The 19877-nt window shown below is 27.0% G+C and overlaps 3 protein-coding genes across 3 annotated transcripts in view; 2 read left to right on the top strand and 1 right to left on the bottom strand.

Annotated features, from left to right (window-relative positions):
* Positions 1–5171, bottom strand: part of LOC107443267 (cytokine induced apoptosis inhibitor 1) — a gene marked incomplete in the record, with an annotated part of 12336 nt that extends 7165 nt beyond the window's left edge. Inside the window, 3 exon segments of the mRNA XM_043053027.2 lie at positions 2793–2942; positions 3432–3580; positions 5014–5171. Coding sequence (XP_042908961.2) covers positions 2793–2942; positions 3432–3579 — 298 coding nt within the window.
* A 178-nt stretch (positions 5172–5349) lies between these two features.
* The window catches only part of LOC107443266 (L-fucose kinase), a gene marked incomplete at its 3' end in the record, with an annotated part of 49368 nt that continues 34840 nt past the window's right edge, over positions 5350–19877 (top strand). Inside the window, 6 exon segments of the mRNA XM_071182248.1 lie at positions 5350–5541; positions 6686–6837; positions 6910–6960; positions 7036–7176; positions 9134–9200; positions 10926–11029. Of these exon segments, the coding sequence (XP_071038349.1) occupies positions 5472–5541; positions 6686–6837; positions 6910–6960; positions 7036–7176; positions 9134–9200; positions 10926–11029 (585 nt within the window).
* The window catches only part of LOC122271504 (uncharacterized), a 3759-nt gene continuing 679 nt past the window's right edge, over positions 16798–19877 (top strand). Inside the window, exons 1-2 of the mRNA XM_071181570.1 lie at positions 16798–17732; positions 19085–19873. Of these exons, the coding sequence (XP_071037671.1) occupies positions 17307–17732; positions 19085–19873 (1215 nt within the window). The 5' untranslated portion in view covers positions 16798–17306. The remainder of the gene's footprint in view (positions 17733–19084; positions 19874–19877) is intronic.

A 19877-nucleotide genomic window follows, 5' to 3' on the forward strand; every position in this document is an offset into this window, starting at 1 on the left:
AACCATTTAGAATCAATGTTTATATATATATATATGAAAAGTGATTACTGAAATTCGAAATTCATGCATTGTAATACCAATAAAAAAATATAAAAAATTTTAAAATAAAAAAATTATGCAGAATTTTTTAGCAATAATCATTGAAAAGGTGATCGAGAAATGAAATAGACTTACAATGGAATTTGTGCAGATTAAACGAATTAAAAAGTGAAAACTCAAATTTGCAATTCAAAATTTTTAAAAATTTTTATTTTTTAAGAAAAAAAAGTTCAAGTGTTCAGGAACTATCTAGCGGGGCACAGATTTTTCACCAATTTATGCTTGAAAAAAAAAACATCTCTAGGAGTACAGAAAAGTCTCCCAATAGTCTCCTTTTCTTGAAAATAGTTGCTTTTTTACCCTTTTCAGGCAAAAAAAATTGCCATAGTCGCCTCATGCCAAAAATAGTTGCAAATAGTTGCATTTTAGTCGCCTGTGGCAACCCTGTTAGAATAGAAAAGAAAAGAGGGAAATGATATTAAACTTATAAATGCTTTAAATTAACCTGCTTAAATCTTTTTTCTTCAGAAAATGTTATTATAGTCTTGTGATATGTAGGCGAGAAATAAAAGAATAAAATAAACTGAATATTCACAAGTCCTTCCATTATTTTGTTATCATATTCAGAGTGCTTTATTTTTTCAAAATTTAATCCTGACTTTCTTTTGAGAGCGGCAGAGGAGGAAAGAGGGAGAATCAGTACGCCAATAAGTAGAAAATTTTTAATTGGCACTTTTTTATTACTTGATTACCATAGAAAAAAAAATACAGATGAATTTTCTTTTCAACCAGTCTCAGAAATTTGTTTATTATTGAATTAAGATTAATAGGTTTTATACATCTAATTTTGTCTTTTAACTGCTGTTTTGTTTTTCCCCCTTAATTTGCTTAAAGCAGTTAATTATTCAGTTGGTTTCCTAATAAGATTGAAAATTGCACTAATTAAGTAATTAAAGAATTTTATAACTATCACATACTTGGTAAGTTTATATATATATACACACACAAAAGTTTAACAGCAGTTTAACATTGTCCATTTCGTACATTATCCCATGTCTTACATGATTTTTAGCTGGTCCGTGAAAACTCTCTATACCGATAATGTTAAATTAAAAATAAGACGGATTTTATTTCACACTTTTTGAGAAAATCTCACACTTTACGTTTTTCTAACAGATCAAAATCATTTTTCCTATCCACAAAGCTCACACAAACTTTTACCAAGTTTTATTTTTCTTCATTAAAAAAAAAACTTGCTGATTAGCTGTTCTTGGCTTTACTGTGATTCCTTCTATTCTATCTTTTGTTACTTTGTCTGCAAGAAATTTCTTCCTTGAGTCAAAATCAGGGAGGGGAAGGGAGGTTAAAAAAAGTAAGAAAGCTTAAATTGTAAAATTTGGTGTGGAATTTTTTCTAGCAAGCTTCAACTTTTGAATCTCAGAATTATCCAATAATTTAAAAACGTTGCACTAAACATTTGGTTCGGCAATCATTTTTTATTTTTTTTATCTTGATTTTGGTGATCTGCAAGATGCTTCTAAAGCAAAAATAAACGTAATGGAAGCACTGGATTTGATTTCAGCATTAGGCAAACTAAAATGCATCACAAATGGGATTAATAAAGCTTCTTGGGGTTACTTGTTAATTGCTTCTCGGTTTCCAACAGGAACATTGACCGTTTGGAATAAAATTGCACGTCTGAAGATCTTTGACAATGCGTTTAGCGTATTACTTTTCAATTCCTTCAATTTTTTATTTAATGTCTTCTCCTGATGATAGTGATGAAATAAGATGAGCAAAAAATGACGGAGAATATATCTATATATATATATTTTTGCTGAAAGTTATTAAACTGTAAAAAATTATTGAAAATGAAATAAACAATTTGATAAACAAGTAAAATTTTACAAGATTTTAGTTTTTAAATTTCTGTGTCACTTTAATCTATATAAAGCGTTCTGTAAAACCATCCTTAATACATATTTTTAAAATTCTTTTCAAGAAAAGTATAAAAGAAAGTGTACATTTCAGATATTGAAAACCAATATTTAAACAAGAAAAAATGCAAAATCACTATTAAGGTCTAGTGAATAACAGAGTGAAAAAGGCAGAGCTGAAAACATCAAAGTTTGCACAATCTCTATACCAGAAGAAAAGTTGAAAGGTGACAGTTGCAAGTTTCATTAGGCAAACAAATTGGCTACAATGTTTTTCATTACTTTCTCCAAAATAGCAATTTAACACATCTGGTAATATTTGTTTATTCCTTGCTTTAATATTTAGTGACTTTGATGTACCTACTTTTATTTCCTTTAAGATAAGAATTGGAAAAATTTATATTAACTACCATCAACACAATACTTTCTATATAGATTTAGTGTTGTCTGTAATATATTCTAAAACCATGAGAAAAAAATTATTTCTCCATTCATTCAAATAGTTATATATTTAGACAAATTCTTTTTTTAAAAAAGTATTTTTAAAACCTTGTCTATCTTGTGTGTAACTAAAAAATAGATGCAGCAATAAAAAAAAAAAAATTAAAACAATGCATGTTTGGATGTCACCAGCAAATACATTACATAAAACAGAAAAGTAAGGTTTATAAAAAGTTTCAACAAAATTTAATGTTTTCTATACTATACATGACTATACATGAAATAAAGTTAATTAATAGAATGAATTTAAAGTTACAGAATTTAAAGCAATGATTGATTATTATTTCAAAAAATGATGATAAACTTTACTGTTACCTTCATTTATGACAGATTCTCGGATGACAACAGTCCCTCCAGGTTTTAGAATACGAGCTATTTCAGAAAATATTTCTGCAGGGTGAAATGCTAAGGTCGGGGTAAGTGTTCCACAGTAAACAACATCAAATGACGAGCTAGCATGATCAGCTAAAAATTACATAAAAACGAAATAAACTCATAAATATAACAAATCATAACGAATGCCTAAATTGAGTATTGAAAGTTATGGTAAAATAAAATGTATAAATGTTAATCTACAAAATAAGACGCTCTTTGCATTTCCACATTTAATATTGAAAAAGAAGAATATTCATATATTCAGATTCATTCTAACATAAATTTTTCACAAAATGATTTTTCAATTTTTTTCTAAGTATAAATAATAGGATTCAGAAAAAGATAAAGTTTCTTTTAGTAAAAAGATAATGTTTCTTTCTGCTTTCTTTTAGTAACATATGATTTCAGCATGCTTTAATATTATAATAATTCTGTTTTCCTGAACTTAGTTTAAAAAAAAAATTTTATTATATAATCTAATGACTTTACCAGTGACTGCTACTAAACTGCAAGCTATAAAAAGATAGCATCTCATTGAAATTTTTATCATTAAAATGAATAAAATAAAGTTCAACTTACACACAATCAAACGTTCTAAATTTTCAACTGCAACTAATCCACTAGCTGTTTTTTTAAGTTCATCAACTACCTCAATCAAATGCTCTTGCTTTGCAGGTGGTCCCCAAAGCAATAATATTTTGCCACTGTTTTCAGGACTAGGACTCATACTAAAAAATAAAATAAAATTTATAGTTTAAAACTAATTTAAATAACCATGTTTTTAACTTGGTTGATTAACCAAAAAATTTACAGCTTATCTATGAAGCACTAAGCAATTGTTACCTTTACTAATCATACCATATAATTATAAAACTCTAAACCAGTTATTGAATTTAAGCTCTCTTTTAAAATCAGATACTAAGGATTAAATAGGTAGAAAATATTATTCGATTAAGAAATAAAGGAAAATTCAACAAGGGGGTAAAATCAAATGCCTATAGAAATAAGAACAAAATGAAACACAATATATGAAAATAGATATGATAGAAGTATATGATAAATGTTCAATTATTACTACCACAAAAAATTTGGTATAAAAATTCAAAAAGCATTTGTCAAAATACTCTTTGAAATAAAATTTGGTATCAGAAATCAAGGATAAATGGTCAAAATGGGACTTCGCATTTACATAAACATACTTGAATACAGGATCTTATTAATAGGCATTTGCAAGATGACGTTAAAAAAATTTTTGGACATAACCACAATATGTCATCAGTTCTGAGCGGAGAAAAAAAGATTTCATAGACTATACAAATTAAAAGGTAATCATTATAAAATAATAATAATAAATTATGTAAAATATAAACTCAAATAACTAGATAAAGATATTAACAATATTAGTAAAAACTAACTTCATAAGATTTTTAAAAATTTTTTTGAAATTACGCTTGTTGATATACACAATTTTTAAACCATTATGTGATCCAAACATCTAATAAATTTTTGGTAATTTCAATATTTTAATAAATTTTGTTAACTTCAATAATTTGACAAGCATTTAAATAGTTGACAACCCATAAAAAGACAACACATCCACATTTTAGATATGATACCTATATTGACTATTTACAAACTTAGAATTTTTATGACATTGCATGCAGTAAATTGCACTAGCAGATCACAATAAATGAGTGAAACCAACTAAAATAACAAACAATTAAGCTATTAAAAATAAATAATATGATTTACATTAAATGTAATTAAAACTTCCGAACACTTATTTGCTTTTAAAAGGACAAGGTCAAATACATAATCTATTTACGAGTCTTCCCAAAAACAACTTCGTGAATTACATAATTATCAACAGTTGAGTAACACTTCTACTTTTGAACTTTTACTTCTACTTTTAAGCTATTAAAAATAAATAATATGATTTACATTAAATGTAATTAAAACTTCCGAACACTTATTCTCTTTTAAAAGGACATGGTCAAATACATAATCTATTTACGAGTCTTCGTGAATTACATAATTATCAGCAGTTTAGTAACACTTCTACTTTTAAAATTTTATTAAAGCGTGTCATCAAGTCTAATTGAACATTTATAAAAACTAATAATACTTTCAAATACTTTACAGGCAAAAAAGAAAAAATTACTTTTTATAATCTGATAGAAGTTACTCCTGGAATTTCAAGAAAATATTGCACCAAAATGTAAACAACAGGAAATTTGTTCTTTTCACTTCTTCCACTTCTTACAGGAAAAGTGTTTCGAGTTTAAGGTAAAAGTTTAAGGGAAAAATTTAAGAGAAAAGTGAATCTGCCTGTGAAAAAATTTTCATTTGAATTTTTTAAGCTAATTTTTTGCAGTTTTATCATTTTTATAATATTTGTATTGCGCGAGGGAGAAAATATTACAGTAAGATTAGTCCTGAAAAAATTTATTTAAAAGGAAATGGAATTTATTTAGAAAAATGGCATCATTCCTTTATTGGGAAATTGTGTTTACATTTAGCAGACAACAATTGTGGGAGTTTCGATGTAACAATTTTGTTTGAAATCATATATTTCATTGTAGTTCAGTCATTTACTTCAATAAATTACCTGATGCAAAGATGTCAAAAAAATGGAATTGTATCGTCATTACATGTCCTACTCTATCCTCAGTAAAATCAACTGAAAAAGGTTTGTTTCTAAACATGCCCACGAAGTGTTCCATCGATACTTTAATTTCCATGATAAATTGTTTTTCAAATTTCTTTTTTCATTTACTGGTGCCTTGAAGGGTGGTAAATTTAAGGAGCAGCATGTAGATAAATCTTAAGCTCCGTTCAAGTTGATGAAAATATTTTTAAACTATCCTATCCGAAATTTTGTGAAAATTTTCTACTAAAAGTTTATGTGGAAGTAATGGTTCATTTAAAAGTGTATTATTCCGAAATTTGAAAGAAAGAAAATCATAAATCTATATGAAGTACTAATATTCATTTTTAAAAGATATCTTAACGAATTTTCCATTAGCATGGCAAATTACTTAAAGGATAATGAATATTATGTGAATAAGGGAGAATGATGAATATTATGCGATTTTACAAACAATATTGGCATGCTTGAATGGCAAAAAGATATAAATTAGGAAGGATACTTGTTGGGGCAGTGGTTTTAATACCAATAAAATATTTCATTCATAAACAAAATTATTGATAGTATTATTACTCTTCAATTTTATGGTACTTTTATCTATCTTTATATTCTTCTGTAGCCTATGGCATGTTTTTTAACAGTTATGGAATACTCAAATCATAAACAAATTACATGTTTAAGTACATTTTATTTTATTTGTTACAGTCACATGATTAAAATCATCTGTAACCTCTATCTTTTCCTTTCAAAAATTTTAAAGATAAATAATTCAATTAATAATTATGTGTTTATAATGTTAAGGTGAGAGGGATCATTACTTTAAAAACACTAAGCTGTCTTTGAGGAAATGGGGTTCGATTCTCGGTGGAAGCTAAAAATTCACCCATTGATACAGATTCAGTGAAAAGCTTGTCTGGGAAGTAAGGGCGACCTGTACATATTACTGTCCACATTACTACAATCAATTATGCTGTTGGTTGTGAATTTGTAGAGCCTTAACCTTGATAATCCTCTTGGCCCACAAGAGATGTGATGGGAATTCATTACTTTTTAATCATCAAAAGATAAACACAGTGCATGCACTTCATAAATTTACTTTATTGTTAATTCATTGAAAATAACCTGATAGTTATACTTTTGTAAAGAGAAAATTCCTATGAAAAATTTTTGTTTTTTCTTTCTACAGAGATTACATTTCTGAAACAGAAACATAGAATTGCTGAATCCATATGTGTTTTGACCATTGAAGATCCTGCTAAAAACATAGGTAGCGGGGCAGCTACTCTAAATGCATTGCTGGTTGCTACAGAATATCTGAGTGCTAAACAGAACTATACAGTATACATTCTATTATATGTAATTACATTTACCATTTTAGTAAACAATTTTACAGTTTCCTTTTTTTTCTAGGTGATCTCATCAGATGTTTTGCTTGATGCTCACATATTAATTTTGCATAATGTATGTATATTTTTAGTATTTTTTAAAATTTATTTTTGAAATTTTGTTGTCTGAAACTTAATTTGTGTCATTCAGGGTAGAGAAAATTTATGGAGCTGTTCTGAAAAAGCATTTATACCTTTGCCTATTGAATACTCTTCTAAATACTCTAATGAAAGGTTCTATGCTAATGGAATACAGAGTAATTTAGATGCTGCCATTCTGTTCATTGAAGAGGTAAAATATTATTTAAAAAATATTTAACAAATTTATGTTGTTAAAATCATTTCATTGATAAATCAAGGTGGTCTCTGAATAGGGAAAATGAATGTCAGAGGAAATTAAGTAATTTAAATTTGATGTACATTAAAGTCCAAGATTTTTCGATAAAAATTAGACTTATAATGTATATGTATATATTTTTAATTCATACAATTTTAATAGCAAGTATGTATTGTAATATATTTTATGCATAAAAACAAGATCCAACTAAACAATAACAACTAAGATTATGTCACCAATTATAAAAATCAGGGAAATTCAATAAAACTAGTCTTGGAAAAACCAAGAAATTTTTTTCTAAGTGTTTCTGACAACCCTGTAAATTTCTGTGACAATAAAAATTTAATGAGTTACGAATTTATGGAGCAGTTCTAAAAAAGTTTTTAACCTTTGCCTGTAGAATATCTTAAGTACTCTAATGAAAGACTCTGTTCTGATGCTATACAGAGTAATTTAGTTGCCCCCCTTCAATTCAATGTGGAGATGAAAAAATTATTTCGAAATTGACAATTTTTTACTGTTAAAAACATGTTATTGATAAATTTCTGTTACAATATTAAAACTAATATTGTAAAGATCACATAGTATGATATTAATTTATTAGGTATTGTGATTTGAAGGCATAGAAATATCTCCAAATGCTCAATTTTTGTGTTTAGTTGGATAGAGTTAAGTTGTAGATTTATAAATGCGTAACAGGTGTACGGATTCAAGCTACCTCTGACAGATCCTTTTAAAATGAAAACCCATCTGTCATTTTATTGTTTTTAAAATTTATGTATCTTCTTAAATGTCTGTTCAGTTTAATTTTCTAGCTTCAACTCAATTTTCTAATTTGACTTTACCTAATTTATTTTAAGAAACTAATCTGATTCATAATAAATATGTAACTGTATAACTCTTTAGAATTTTAAGTAGATTGAACTGCAATTGGTACATATACCTCAATTATATTTTACAAAAAATTTCTGGGTGAAAACTACTATTTATGAAATTATAATATTGTGACTAAGTTGATTTATTAATTTTGTTTGTCTAATTCAATTTTAATTTTCAGGAAGAAAAAAAATTTTCCTTGCTGTGTGATGTTAGTCTTGATTTCCAGTTAATCACAATCATTTGTCATTCAAATAAAATGTATTTAATTGTGCAAGTCATATGTTCAGAAAATTTAAATAGTAAAATTTGAACCTTTGAGATGTCTGTTTGAGTTATTGTGATATTGGAAAAAATCTTGGCTACCAACAACTCCAACAAGTAGCATTTTATAGCTCAGATTTTATATATTGTAGTATATATAATATACATTAAAGTAAATAGTTTGCAGAGTATTTTTTTATTCACTAATACTTTGTTTGCCTCAAACATAGTTTTTTTTTTTTGATATCACTTCTAAAAACCAAAGATTTCTATCTTGATGCTTAGTTTTGGGAAGAAATGAAATTTTATTCAAAGTATATTTTAGTATGACATTAAAACATTCTGTCAAATATCCACAAAAAGTTTATTATTTGTTTAAAAAAAGGGAGATTGAATACACTATTTTTGAAGTTTTGAAAAGTTTGAAAATAATTTACAACACATTTTTCATTGAGTATATGAAAAATTCTAAATAATAATCTATAATATATGTGTGTTACATTATTTTGTAATGATAATACAAATCATTAAATGCAAATTTAAAAATTCTTATTGAAAAAGAAATTTAAAATTTTTATTATTATATTTGGAAAGATACAATTTTTGCTGGTAAGATTTTTGTGAAGGTAATAATTACAGTAGCATAATCAATTTATTACTGCCTGATTGCTGATATATTTAAATTTAACATAAGAAAAATTTCTTTATGTGGATGCATTTATATTGTATCATTATGTGCAACTTTTATTTATTCATTTATACTTTTTTTCAGTTAGCTATTTCTTGTCCCCCTGGTGTTTGGGTTTGCAGTTCAGATATGATGCTACTTTGCCACCAAAGTAAGATAATATGCAGCGATTGAATTCTTTCAATAATTTTTTCTTTTTTTAAAATGTAAATTGCTAAACATTATGATTTGCTTCATCATAAAGTATTTCATCGTAAAGCAATTATTTTATAAAAGTAGATCATATCTAGAATTTGCATATATATTACTTAAATTACAATATAGTTTTAAAAAATATGGCTCTACAAATTCTACCTAAGTAATTTATTAGTTGTATTTTTATAATTTATGTTAATAAATAACGTTGTCCAAGCGTCCAGTTAATGGAGAAAAATTCGAGATTTCTACTATTTTCTAATAGTAATGTTAAAAATAATATCTTATGTATAATGCTCATTAAGCTGTAATGATATATATAATTGCAGCTTTTTGTATATTTACTTTGAAATTGTTGCAAAGAAATAGATATTTTATTTTTTCCCAAGCAATTTTTAACTAATTATAAGTTATTTTCATTATTATTTCTAAAGTATAAAATAATAAATCTTGCCAAAGAGCTTTACCTTACAATGGTTAGTACTGTTAATGCTGAGTAAGGGACTTATGAAATGACTCTTAATGAAAATTTTAAAAGTAGGGTTTATTAATCACTATCATTCTTTCTCACAGACATATTCTTGACAGTTTTGTGGCTGCTTTTCATAACTTTTTAGGAAATTTGCTCTGTAAAAGATACTGCCCTTGAAAATTTCCCTTGAACTTCCCTAATTCTGACAATTTTGTAGCTGCTTTTCATAACTATGTAGTAACTTTACCAATTTTTTTTTTCTTTCTTTTTTTTATGACTACCACTATAGTTTAACTTCAATGGCTTAGTTCAATCTAATTGTTTCTGGCCAATGGCCAAGCGGATATTCTTCTTTTAATGGCAGTACTAATGGACAAAATCGAAGGGACCAATCAAAATCAATATAGGACCATAAAAATTTTACAAAATATTTAATCCATCTCCATGACAGTTTTATGCAAATAATACACTAGTTGAGCATTGTAATATTAGTTAAGTTAGTTGCAGATGTATCTAATTACTTATTAACATTTATAAAATAATTTTTGGATAGAAATCCAAAACTACTATTAAGTCCTTATCAGTAGTCACTACTAATTCAAGTTGGTAATTCATTGATTCTAAAAATAAATTGAGATTATTTGATTAATTATGATTTTGTACAAGTTAATTGGCATTATGTTATCTTATTACAGTTGTTAAACATCTGCTATTTATTCAGACTTACGTTTTCTGATCATGTAATGCATTTTTTGATGTATAAATGTTATGGAATAATGAAAATATTCAGAATTACAAATTACTATATTAAAAGAACAATTTTTAAAATATTTTCATCTCATTATTATAAAAATTTTTAGTTAATTATCGTGAGAGTTTGAAATTTTAACATTGGAATACCTGAAAATAAAAACTTATCACCATTGTATCCAAGATTGATTAATTAATTTATTAATCTTTTTAATTTTGTGATTATTTTAATTTAATGAATTAAAACAATTAAGGAGAAAGTGAATTTTGTACTCAAACTCACTCCATTTCTGACATTGGTTTTAAAGAATGTTAGTTTGGTACTGGTCTTTCTAATTTTCTCTTTTATAAATAATTAAGATACTAAATCTATGTACTATAAAAAATTTTTTTTGATGTTTTATGTTACTTTTTATTTTACACGTTTATTGGTGAATGTAAATGTTACTTTCTCTGTAGAGTTCATAAATTCTTGGGAAAATGTTGGTGATGTTGTTATGTTTTGTGTTCCATCTGAAATAAGTTATGCGACTGGACATGGAGCTGTGTTAATTGATGATAAGGTGATATTGTTATACTTGTGTTTGGTGAATTAGACTTTTTCTATGTTTAAACATATTATTTTATGTCACATGTATGCATAAATTAAATTAACAAAAAGTTGTAATTTTAAATTTTTGTTTCAAAAGGACTATTTGAATAGTTGAATTTAACTTTTGGAATTATTCTTTCAAAATTGCAATCTTTAAAGTAATGTAAAAATTTGTGTACCTTATTAATTAAGGATTTTCCAAGCATTATTAAGTAAAAAAAAATAATAATTTTAGAAATATTTCTCTTCTAAGAAAATTTCTTTGGATAGCTTTATACTTGAGTACAGAAATTGTTTGATTCAATTAAATTATTCAAAAGATATTGCAAAGTATGTACACTGTGCAAAATAAAAAAGCTGACCTCCCTGAATAACTTTTGATCTGATGATCGAATCTTCACGTTCTTGGACTTAATATTAAAGGTTTTAGAGGATGACCCCAAATATTCTAATTAATTAGTGCAGGCGATATTTTAAGTTACAAAATCAGACTCAAAAGCGTAATTTCTCTGAATAAACATACCTTTTTTTACATATTCGAATTTCTGATCCCCAAAATATAGGGGGTTGCTGTAAGCAGGAAAATTTTGTCCCCATAGTTTGGTCAGGAAAGCGGCCCAAAGTTTGGACCCCTTAAAGTTAATTTCATTTTTTTGTGCATTTCTGTATATCTCAAAAACTTTTTAACCCAATTGAAAATTTTTTGTCCACAATTATAAAATTAGTTTATCCTAAGATAATTCCATGAAAATTATAACTTTTAGTAAATATTTATTATTTTTGATATTTTATTTAATAATAGTCAAAAGAATTGTGAATTGTAAGGTATATAATTTTTTGCATAATTTTAAAGAATGTAATTTTACATAGCAAAATCAGTCGAATAGTTCCTGCGAAATCTAATTTTAAAGAAGCCGTATTTTTAAAATTGGATTTCTCAGGAATTATTCAACCAATTTCACCCAAACTTTGTATTTTGGCTTGTAAAAATACATACTTTAAAATACTGTAAAAATTTTGTACCTTACTATTCAAAAATTTTTTGACCATTATTAAATAAAATAATAAAAAATAATGAATATTTCCTAAAAGTTATTTTTTTAATGGAATTATCTTTGGATAATCAAATTTTATAATTGTGTGCAAAAATTTTTCAATTTGCTTTAAAATTTCTCATGACATGGCGAAATACTCAAAAATAAAGTTAACATTAAGGGATCGAAGCTTTTAATCGCTTTCCTGATCAAACTATGGGGGCCATATTTCCCATATTGCGACTGCCTCCTTCATTTTGGGTGTCAGAAATTCGGTCTATCAAAAAAAAGGTATATATTTAAGGAAAGTACGATTTTGTGTCGTACTATATTTTTCTACCTTAAAATATTGTCTTCACTAATTAATTGGCATATATGAGATCACTCTTCGAATCATTAAGATTGAATCCTAGAACATGAGGATCTGATCATTAGATTAAAAGTTATTTTGAGCGACCCGTTTTTTATTTAGTGTACTGTACATAAAAAGTTAAATCAACTTTTAGGCGTCCAAACTTTTAATAACATTAAATTATCAGGTATGTTTATTTTCAGATTGAGACTGTTCCCCATATTTTGATCTCAAATAAGGCATGTTTACACTGAGAAAGTATGTTTTAGTTTCTGATTTTGTAACTGTAAATATGTTTAATGTTAGCATCTCAAACTGTGAAGATTGCATCCTAATTAATACATGACAATCAGATTGTTGGATTTTTTGTTGGAAAAGCTCTTAAGAGGACGCAATACCTACCCTCTCAATATTGATGTTGTTCACTGCGGTTTTTGTCTATCAGTTAGGCATTGACTAACGAATGTAGCTAGGTATCATACTAGAAAGAACAGTTACAGTAAACGACTGAAGATCATATCCAAAAATGCAGTTGAAAGTCTTCCGCGAGATAGATTCCAATGTAAAAAAAATTTGTTTTTTTCACCGAATATCGTCTCAAAGAGCATACATTTAGCTCGTATCGTATATAATATGTTTTAATAAACTGTTCATTATGAGTGCAAGATACAGAAAAAATCAAACAGGAAAAGCACTTAGATTATCTGCTAAGAGGAAAGTGAATAGAGGAGAGAAATTCAAAGAGTGGCGTAAAAAGTAAGTTTCTTTTTTTTTCTCATGATAAATACAATTTAAAAGAGTTGTTATAATGTAATTTGGTTATTGACTAAGTATACTGGTTGTTAGCAAAACGTACTGTAATTTATTATTCATTATAAAAACTTCTTAGCAAAATTTTCAATATATATATATATATAAATATAAATATAGGGCAAAATTGTAACATATCTATGTAATTTACAATATTGAAATTTTTACTAAGAAGTTTCATGCTTCATAATTTATACAAAGTCTTTTTGTTCTTAGTCTAAGTAAATTGATTATTTTTTTTATTTAATTATTGCATTTTTAATATTATACAGTTTTTGAAGTTATATAATTTCATTCATTTGAGAACAGACAGCTTATTCTTCCGAGAAATGTCTCCTAATTTGCTTGCTCTGTAATTTTAAAATAATTGCAATTATTTTTCGCAAAAATTTTTGCTTTCATCACATTTCCAATAAATAATAGATTCTTTGTTTTGAATAATATAAAAAATTATATAGTTACAGCCACTAGTGACTTTAATTAATGAAGACATATAATGTTACTCTTATCTGCTTTCCAACATACAAATTTAAATTTTCGTGTTTGGAAATCTAAAAAATACAATTTCTTTTAATTCCGAAATATCACAATAGCATCGGTTGTTCATTGCATAAAATTTTGAGGAATAAGTTCTAGTGCCAAATAAAAAAAATCATGTAATAGGCTTTATAAAATTTTATCCCCAATCAAATTTTTAAATAAATAAAATGCTCTTGTTTATATCTTATTCCTTTGTATTTTAAATTATACTATTTTTCATTATCAATGTTTGTTCTTCAATTAATTTAGTTCTAATACAAACACAATATAAATGTAGAAACAATTTTACCCCAAAATTATAACCTCACTGTCAAGATTTTGTCAATTTCATTTTTAAAAAACTAAAAAAAAAGAAGAAAAAAAAAGTTTAATGATGCTTAAAATTCTTCTTCTTTCTATTTGACTAGATGATCTCATGTATACTTTTATTGCTGCTCATGTTTGCTTTCACACATAAATATGCACTTTTCGGTTATGGCTTCTCAGTTCTGGATTGATTGTTACAATTGTATAAATTGTCGGCTAGAGAAACTATTTATAGAAATTTGAATAACAATGCGTGCTAGCTCCAAAAGGAAAAAAAAAAGTGCCACTATATGTGTATATATGCATATATATATACTTCCTATTTTCTCATTTCGAGCTTAAAATTATACTATTTTGCATTATCAATGATTATTCATAAATTTATTTTATTCTAATACAAAGACAATAAAAATGTTGACACGAAATTATATCCTCACTGTCAATAATTTTGATTTGAAAAAAAAAAATTTAAAAAAAAAGTTTAATGATATCTTAATTCTCTTGAATCTTACTAAACGTAGAAGTGCAATTGGTCATTTTGAAAAAAAAACTTTTTTTTCTATTCAGCAAGGTCGTGTTGCTAGAACGGATTTCCGAAAAGCTGAAATATTCTAAATATTTTCCATAGCCTAGAATTTAATTATTAGATTGATTGGCCTATGTCTACAATATAATCTGTACAACTTACTCAGATTTGATACTCAGAATCTGTGTCTTGATGCATATGCTAGCCACGAATATGGGTCATTTTCAAAAAATTTATATGCAATGTTTTAAAGTAACTTTAATTACTGAAATAAAATTCCAAAAAATATTTTTATACATTAAAATTAATATGTTTTTAGTAATTGTACATACGAAAACATTAGTTCGTTAAAAATAATACCTGTGAAGTGTTGTTTTAACACGATCAATGTATCTAAATTGCCAATTCGCAGTAATAATAAATTTACTGAAAGAAAATTCTTTGCTTTTATTTTTAGCGCGACAAATTGTTTAAACAATGTGAATGAATGTCAAAATAGAAACACAAAACTTGGTACACAAGTGTTACAGTATTATTAATTTTGTATGGGCTACCATTTTTGATATAGATTATCAATAGTAGCGGAAGTTCAAATTGGCGGCCTCTTAATTAATTAATTTATTAAAATTAATTTATTTTTTCTATCATTGCGAATGATCTCCTTCAAAGAAATAAAATTTGATATTTCTGTTTTCATTAATATGCATGTTACATGAGGCGATCAGTATCTCTGTCTCACTTCGCTCAATGACCCTTATTATTATTTAAATCATTTTATTTCCTTAATGGTGAGCGAGAGGTTTCTATAAAGCATTATGTATAATTCTGTTTGTAATAATATTTGACATATTTCATAAATAATGTCTTTGCTTAATTCACTTTTTTGAATTACTGGAACAAGTATTTATACTTATTCAAAAGACAGTATAGTTCTAATAGCCAAAAAATAAAAAGATGTTTCTCTGAGAAAAATTAATGCATAAGGCAGTTTTTTAATAAAAATCTCTATTATTTTATTATAAATGATGCATAAAAACTGTCCTACTTCCATGCACGCTTCCCTCCCCTTTTTTTTTAGGGAAATAAGGAAAGTTTGAGGGAACTTCCAGAGTATCTTCCAGATAGGCAAACGTGGCAAATTTTTTCTATGTATTTTCATGGGGAATGAAATGAGACTAATTCCGAGAAGACCGAACTAATTATGAAGACTTCTATGACTAAAAGCACTAATTTGTATTTTATCCTGTTTTCACATCCGATATTGCTATCTAAGCTAGTGAGACTTTCTTACCTGTGTAGTTTTTGACGCTGAGTGGAATAAAATTATACACCACCAATAAAGGAGAAAGCGTAGAGAGGGGAGTAAGGAAACTTGAGTCGGTAGCCTAGAATTTAATTATTAGATTGATTGATCTATGTATACAATATAATCTGTACAACTTACTCAAATTTGATACTCAGAATCTGTGTCTTGATGCAAATGCTAGCCACGAATATGGGTCATTTTCAAAAAATTTTTATGCAATGTTTTAAAATAACTTTAATTACTGAAATAAAATTCCAAAAAATATTTTTATACATTAAAATTAATTTAATATGTTTTTAGTAATTGTACATACGAAAACATTAGTTCGTTAAAAATAATACCTGTGTTTTAACACAATAAATGTTTCTAAATTGCCAATTCGCAGTAATAATAAATTTACTAAAAGAAAAATCTTTGCTTTTATTTTTTGCGCGACAAATTGTTTAAACAATGTGAATGTATGTCAAAGTAGAAACACAAAACTTGGTACACAAGTATTACAGCATTATTAATTTTGTATGGGATACCATTTTTGATATTGATTATCAATAGTAGCGGAAGCTCAAATTGGCGGCCTCTTAATTAATTTATTAAAATTAATTTATTTTTTCTATCATTGCGAATATTTCTGTTTTTATTAATATACATGTCACATGAGGCGATCAATATCTCTGTCTCACTTCGCTCAATGACCCTTATTATTATTTAAATCGTTTTATTTCCTTGATGGTAAGCGAGAGGTTTCCATAAAGCATTATGTATAATTCTATTTGTAATAATATTTGACATATTTCATAAATAATGTCTTTGCTTATTTCACTTTTTTGAATTACTGGAACAAGTATTTATACTTATTCAAAGAGAGGGGAGTAAGGAAACTTGAGTCGGTGATTTTTTCCAAATAAACAACCCTTTATCTACTCTGATTAATGGACTTATTATAAAATAAGTGTGAGTCCGTTAATTTATCCATAAAATTTGAGTTAAATATCTTATTAATTAAAAATGGCATACATCAATAAAAATAGAATAATGCAGAATACTTTAAATGCTATTATCTGCTTAATATTAAGATTTCTCTGAATATATTTGTTATTAATTTATTATGTTTTTTTTTCTTTGAAAAAATTATGACATTAAAGTCTTATTACTTTCAGGCAACAGGAAAAGAGAGCTGAAGAAATATCTTCTAATAGTGGAAATGTTGGGCAAGATTCGCATTTTTCTAATGAAAATATTGATACACCAGGAGTTGAAATTTCATATGAAGACAATTTTGAAATATCAGGCAAAAGAATTGTTGACATTAAGTTTTTTGTCAATAAACTTCAACAGTTGAATAAGCATAGTCCATTCGGATGCAGTTTATCTGATATGGATATAACTTCTGAAATTAGAAGAGGCTTAATATCTGGGCTTAAATTTAAATGTAAAATGTGCAATTTAACAGAAGTGATATGGACTGAAAACTTAAATGAAAATTTAATGAACTCCAATACGGCTGCTGTTGCAGGAATTATAAAAGTAGGTGCAGGATTTGCTAACATGGAGGAACTTTTTTCTACAATGAACATTCCTTGTATGACCAACAAAACTTTCACTAATGAAAATGAAAGCCTTTCGCAGGCTTGGCAGCTAGCTGCGTTGAATGAAATGAGTGATGCTGCAAAAGAAGAAAAAAATATTGCGATAGGAAAAGGTGATGTTGATTTAGATGGAATCCCTCTAATTACAGTTACTGTTGACGGTTGCTGGGGGAAAAGATCATATAGAACAAACTATTCCTCTTCATCTGGTGTAGTAAGTACAATTTATTTTTGTTTCATATCATTTTTTTGATTATTTAACTATAATCCCAGCTGCAAAGATTATCATCATTTATTATTATCATATCAGAAATTTAAAATTTAATATTATTTAACATCATATCAAAAATTTTACAGTGTGTGACTAAATTATATTCAAACAGAAAATTAATTTACACCATAAACAATATCCATTTTTTCTTCGTTGTAAACATTGTTTGCACAGAAAGCTTTTGAGGATTACGCTTATAAATTATTTGGTAAACCGGGTTTCATAGTTCTTTGCAATGCTTTAATGAATCTAACATTTCAGATAAGTATGACAGAATTTTACTATTGAAAATCTTGTAAAAAAAACTAGAAGTTAATTCCATCAGGGACCGTTCAAAACAAATTCAGGATCAAGGTCCACCAAATTTTCCTGGCCTTTTACAAAATATTTTGAAATTAAATTTCTGAAGAGCAGTCCTAACCATGAAAATGAATTTATTGAACTGCATGATTCAAGAGACACAATCTAAGAAATTTTAAGAGCAGACGATTGGAGATTATTTTTCGAAGATAAAGTTTACGCATCTATTTATTAAAGCAAAACTTAAAAAAAAAAATAAATAAAACAATAAAAATAAAAAAAAAGCTATGTCAAAATAAAAATAGTTTGGTGACCACAAACAATTGATATTAGTGATATTTGTGATAAGCTGAATTATTTTTATTGTAAGCTGTAAATATTTTTTATTTAGTACTTAAACCAACGCAAATCTAGCCCACCTTTAATTAGATTTAACGATAAGTTCAGCAAGTATGCTAAGATATTAAGGCTACTAATTATAATTTATATGAAATAAAGCATTTCAACACATAAAAATTATCCAAAAGAGATAAAATTGTATCGACTTATAGGAAATGAAAAACACATTTAAATAATAATTTATTTAGATATGAGAATTTCAAAATCCTGCTCTGTAGTAATATCTGATTCACATTACTGCTTTAAATTTGATCTTAAATATTACTAATTATATATAAAAGCAGAATATATATATATATATATATATATAAAAGAAGGAAAGTTATGTTCAAATAAAAATAGGTGAAGACATTTTTTTTTAAAGAAAAACTGTTTCTTTCAATATTTTAAAGAAATAGTAATATTGAGGATTTTTTACCAATTTTTGAGGTCCCGCAGAAATTGTGGGCCCTAGGCCCATGCCTATAGGGCCTAAACAATGATCAGGCCCTGAATTCCGTTGATTTTCAGAACATTTTAATTAGTATATAAAAATTACTAATGTTTCTTAAAAGTTGTGTTTTTTTAATTATTTTTTATTTTTCATTATATTATAGGCTTCTATTGTTGGCCAAGCTACAGGAAAAGTTCTTTTTCTTGGAGTGAGAAACAAATATTGCTGCATATGCTCGCGAGCAACTACCAAGCAAGTATCACCTGCGAAACATGTTTGCTATAAAAATTGGTCTGGGAGCTCTTCAGCCATGGAATCGGACATTTCAGTTGAAGGCTTCAATAATAGCATTCAAATGCATGGATTAATTTATTCTAAATTCATTGGAGATGGTGACAGCAATTTCTTTAAGAAGATTTTAGATTCTCGGCCATATGACTCTGTCACCGTCGAAAAAATTGAATGCACTAATCATCTGTTGAGAAATGCTTGTAATAAGCTAAAAGAAATTGTTAAGTGTGGTAAGTACGGGCACCACACACTAAGGAAGTTGCTCGACGATCGAATTCTTAGATTTCGGACAGCAGTTACCATGGCCGTTCGATTCAGAAAAAACGAAGAAAATGCAAACGAAAACAATCGAATCCGTGCCTTGAAAGAAGACATTTTAAACGTACCTATGCATATTTTTGGATGCCACGACCATTGCGCCTCATACTTCTGTAAAAAGAAGGAAGAAAAAAATTTCATTGTAGATCTTAAATCTATTGGCCTACTTGAGAAAGTAATGGGAGTAGTGAATCACCTGGCTGACAACTCTAGAAGCTTACTGTTCAAATCCAACAACAATAGCGTTGAGCAGTTCAACAGCATAATTGCTAAATTTGTTGGAGGAAAGAGGGTCAATTATAGTCAGCGTGGCTCCTATCAAACACGGTGTAACGCTGCAGTTGTCT

Source organism: Parasteatoda tepidariorum, chromosome 6 (genome assembly GCF_043381705.1).
Source record: "Parasteatoda tepidariorum isolate YZ-2023 chromosome 6, CAS_Ptep_4.0, whole genome shotgun sequence".
In the NCBI taxonomy this organism is placed as follows: Eukaryota; Metazoa; Arthropoda; class Arachnida; order Araneae; family Theridiidae; genus Parasteatoda; species Parasteatoda tepidariorum.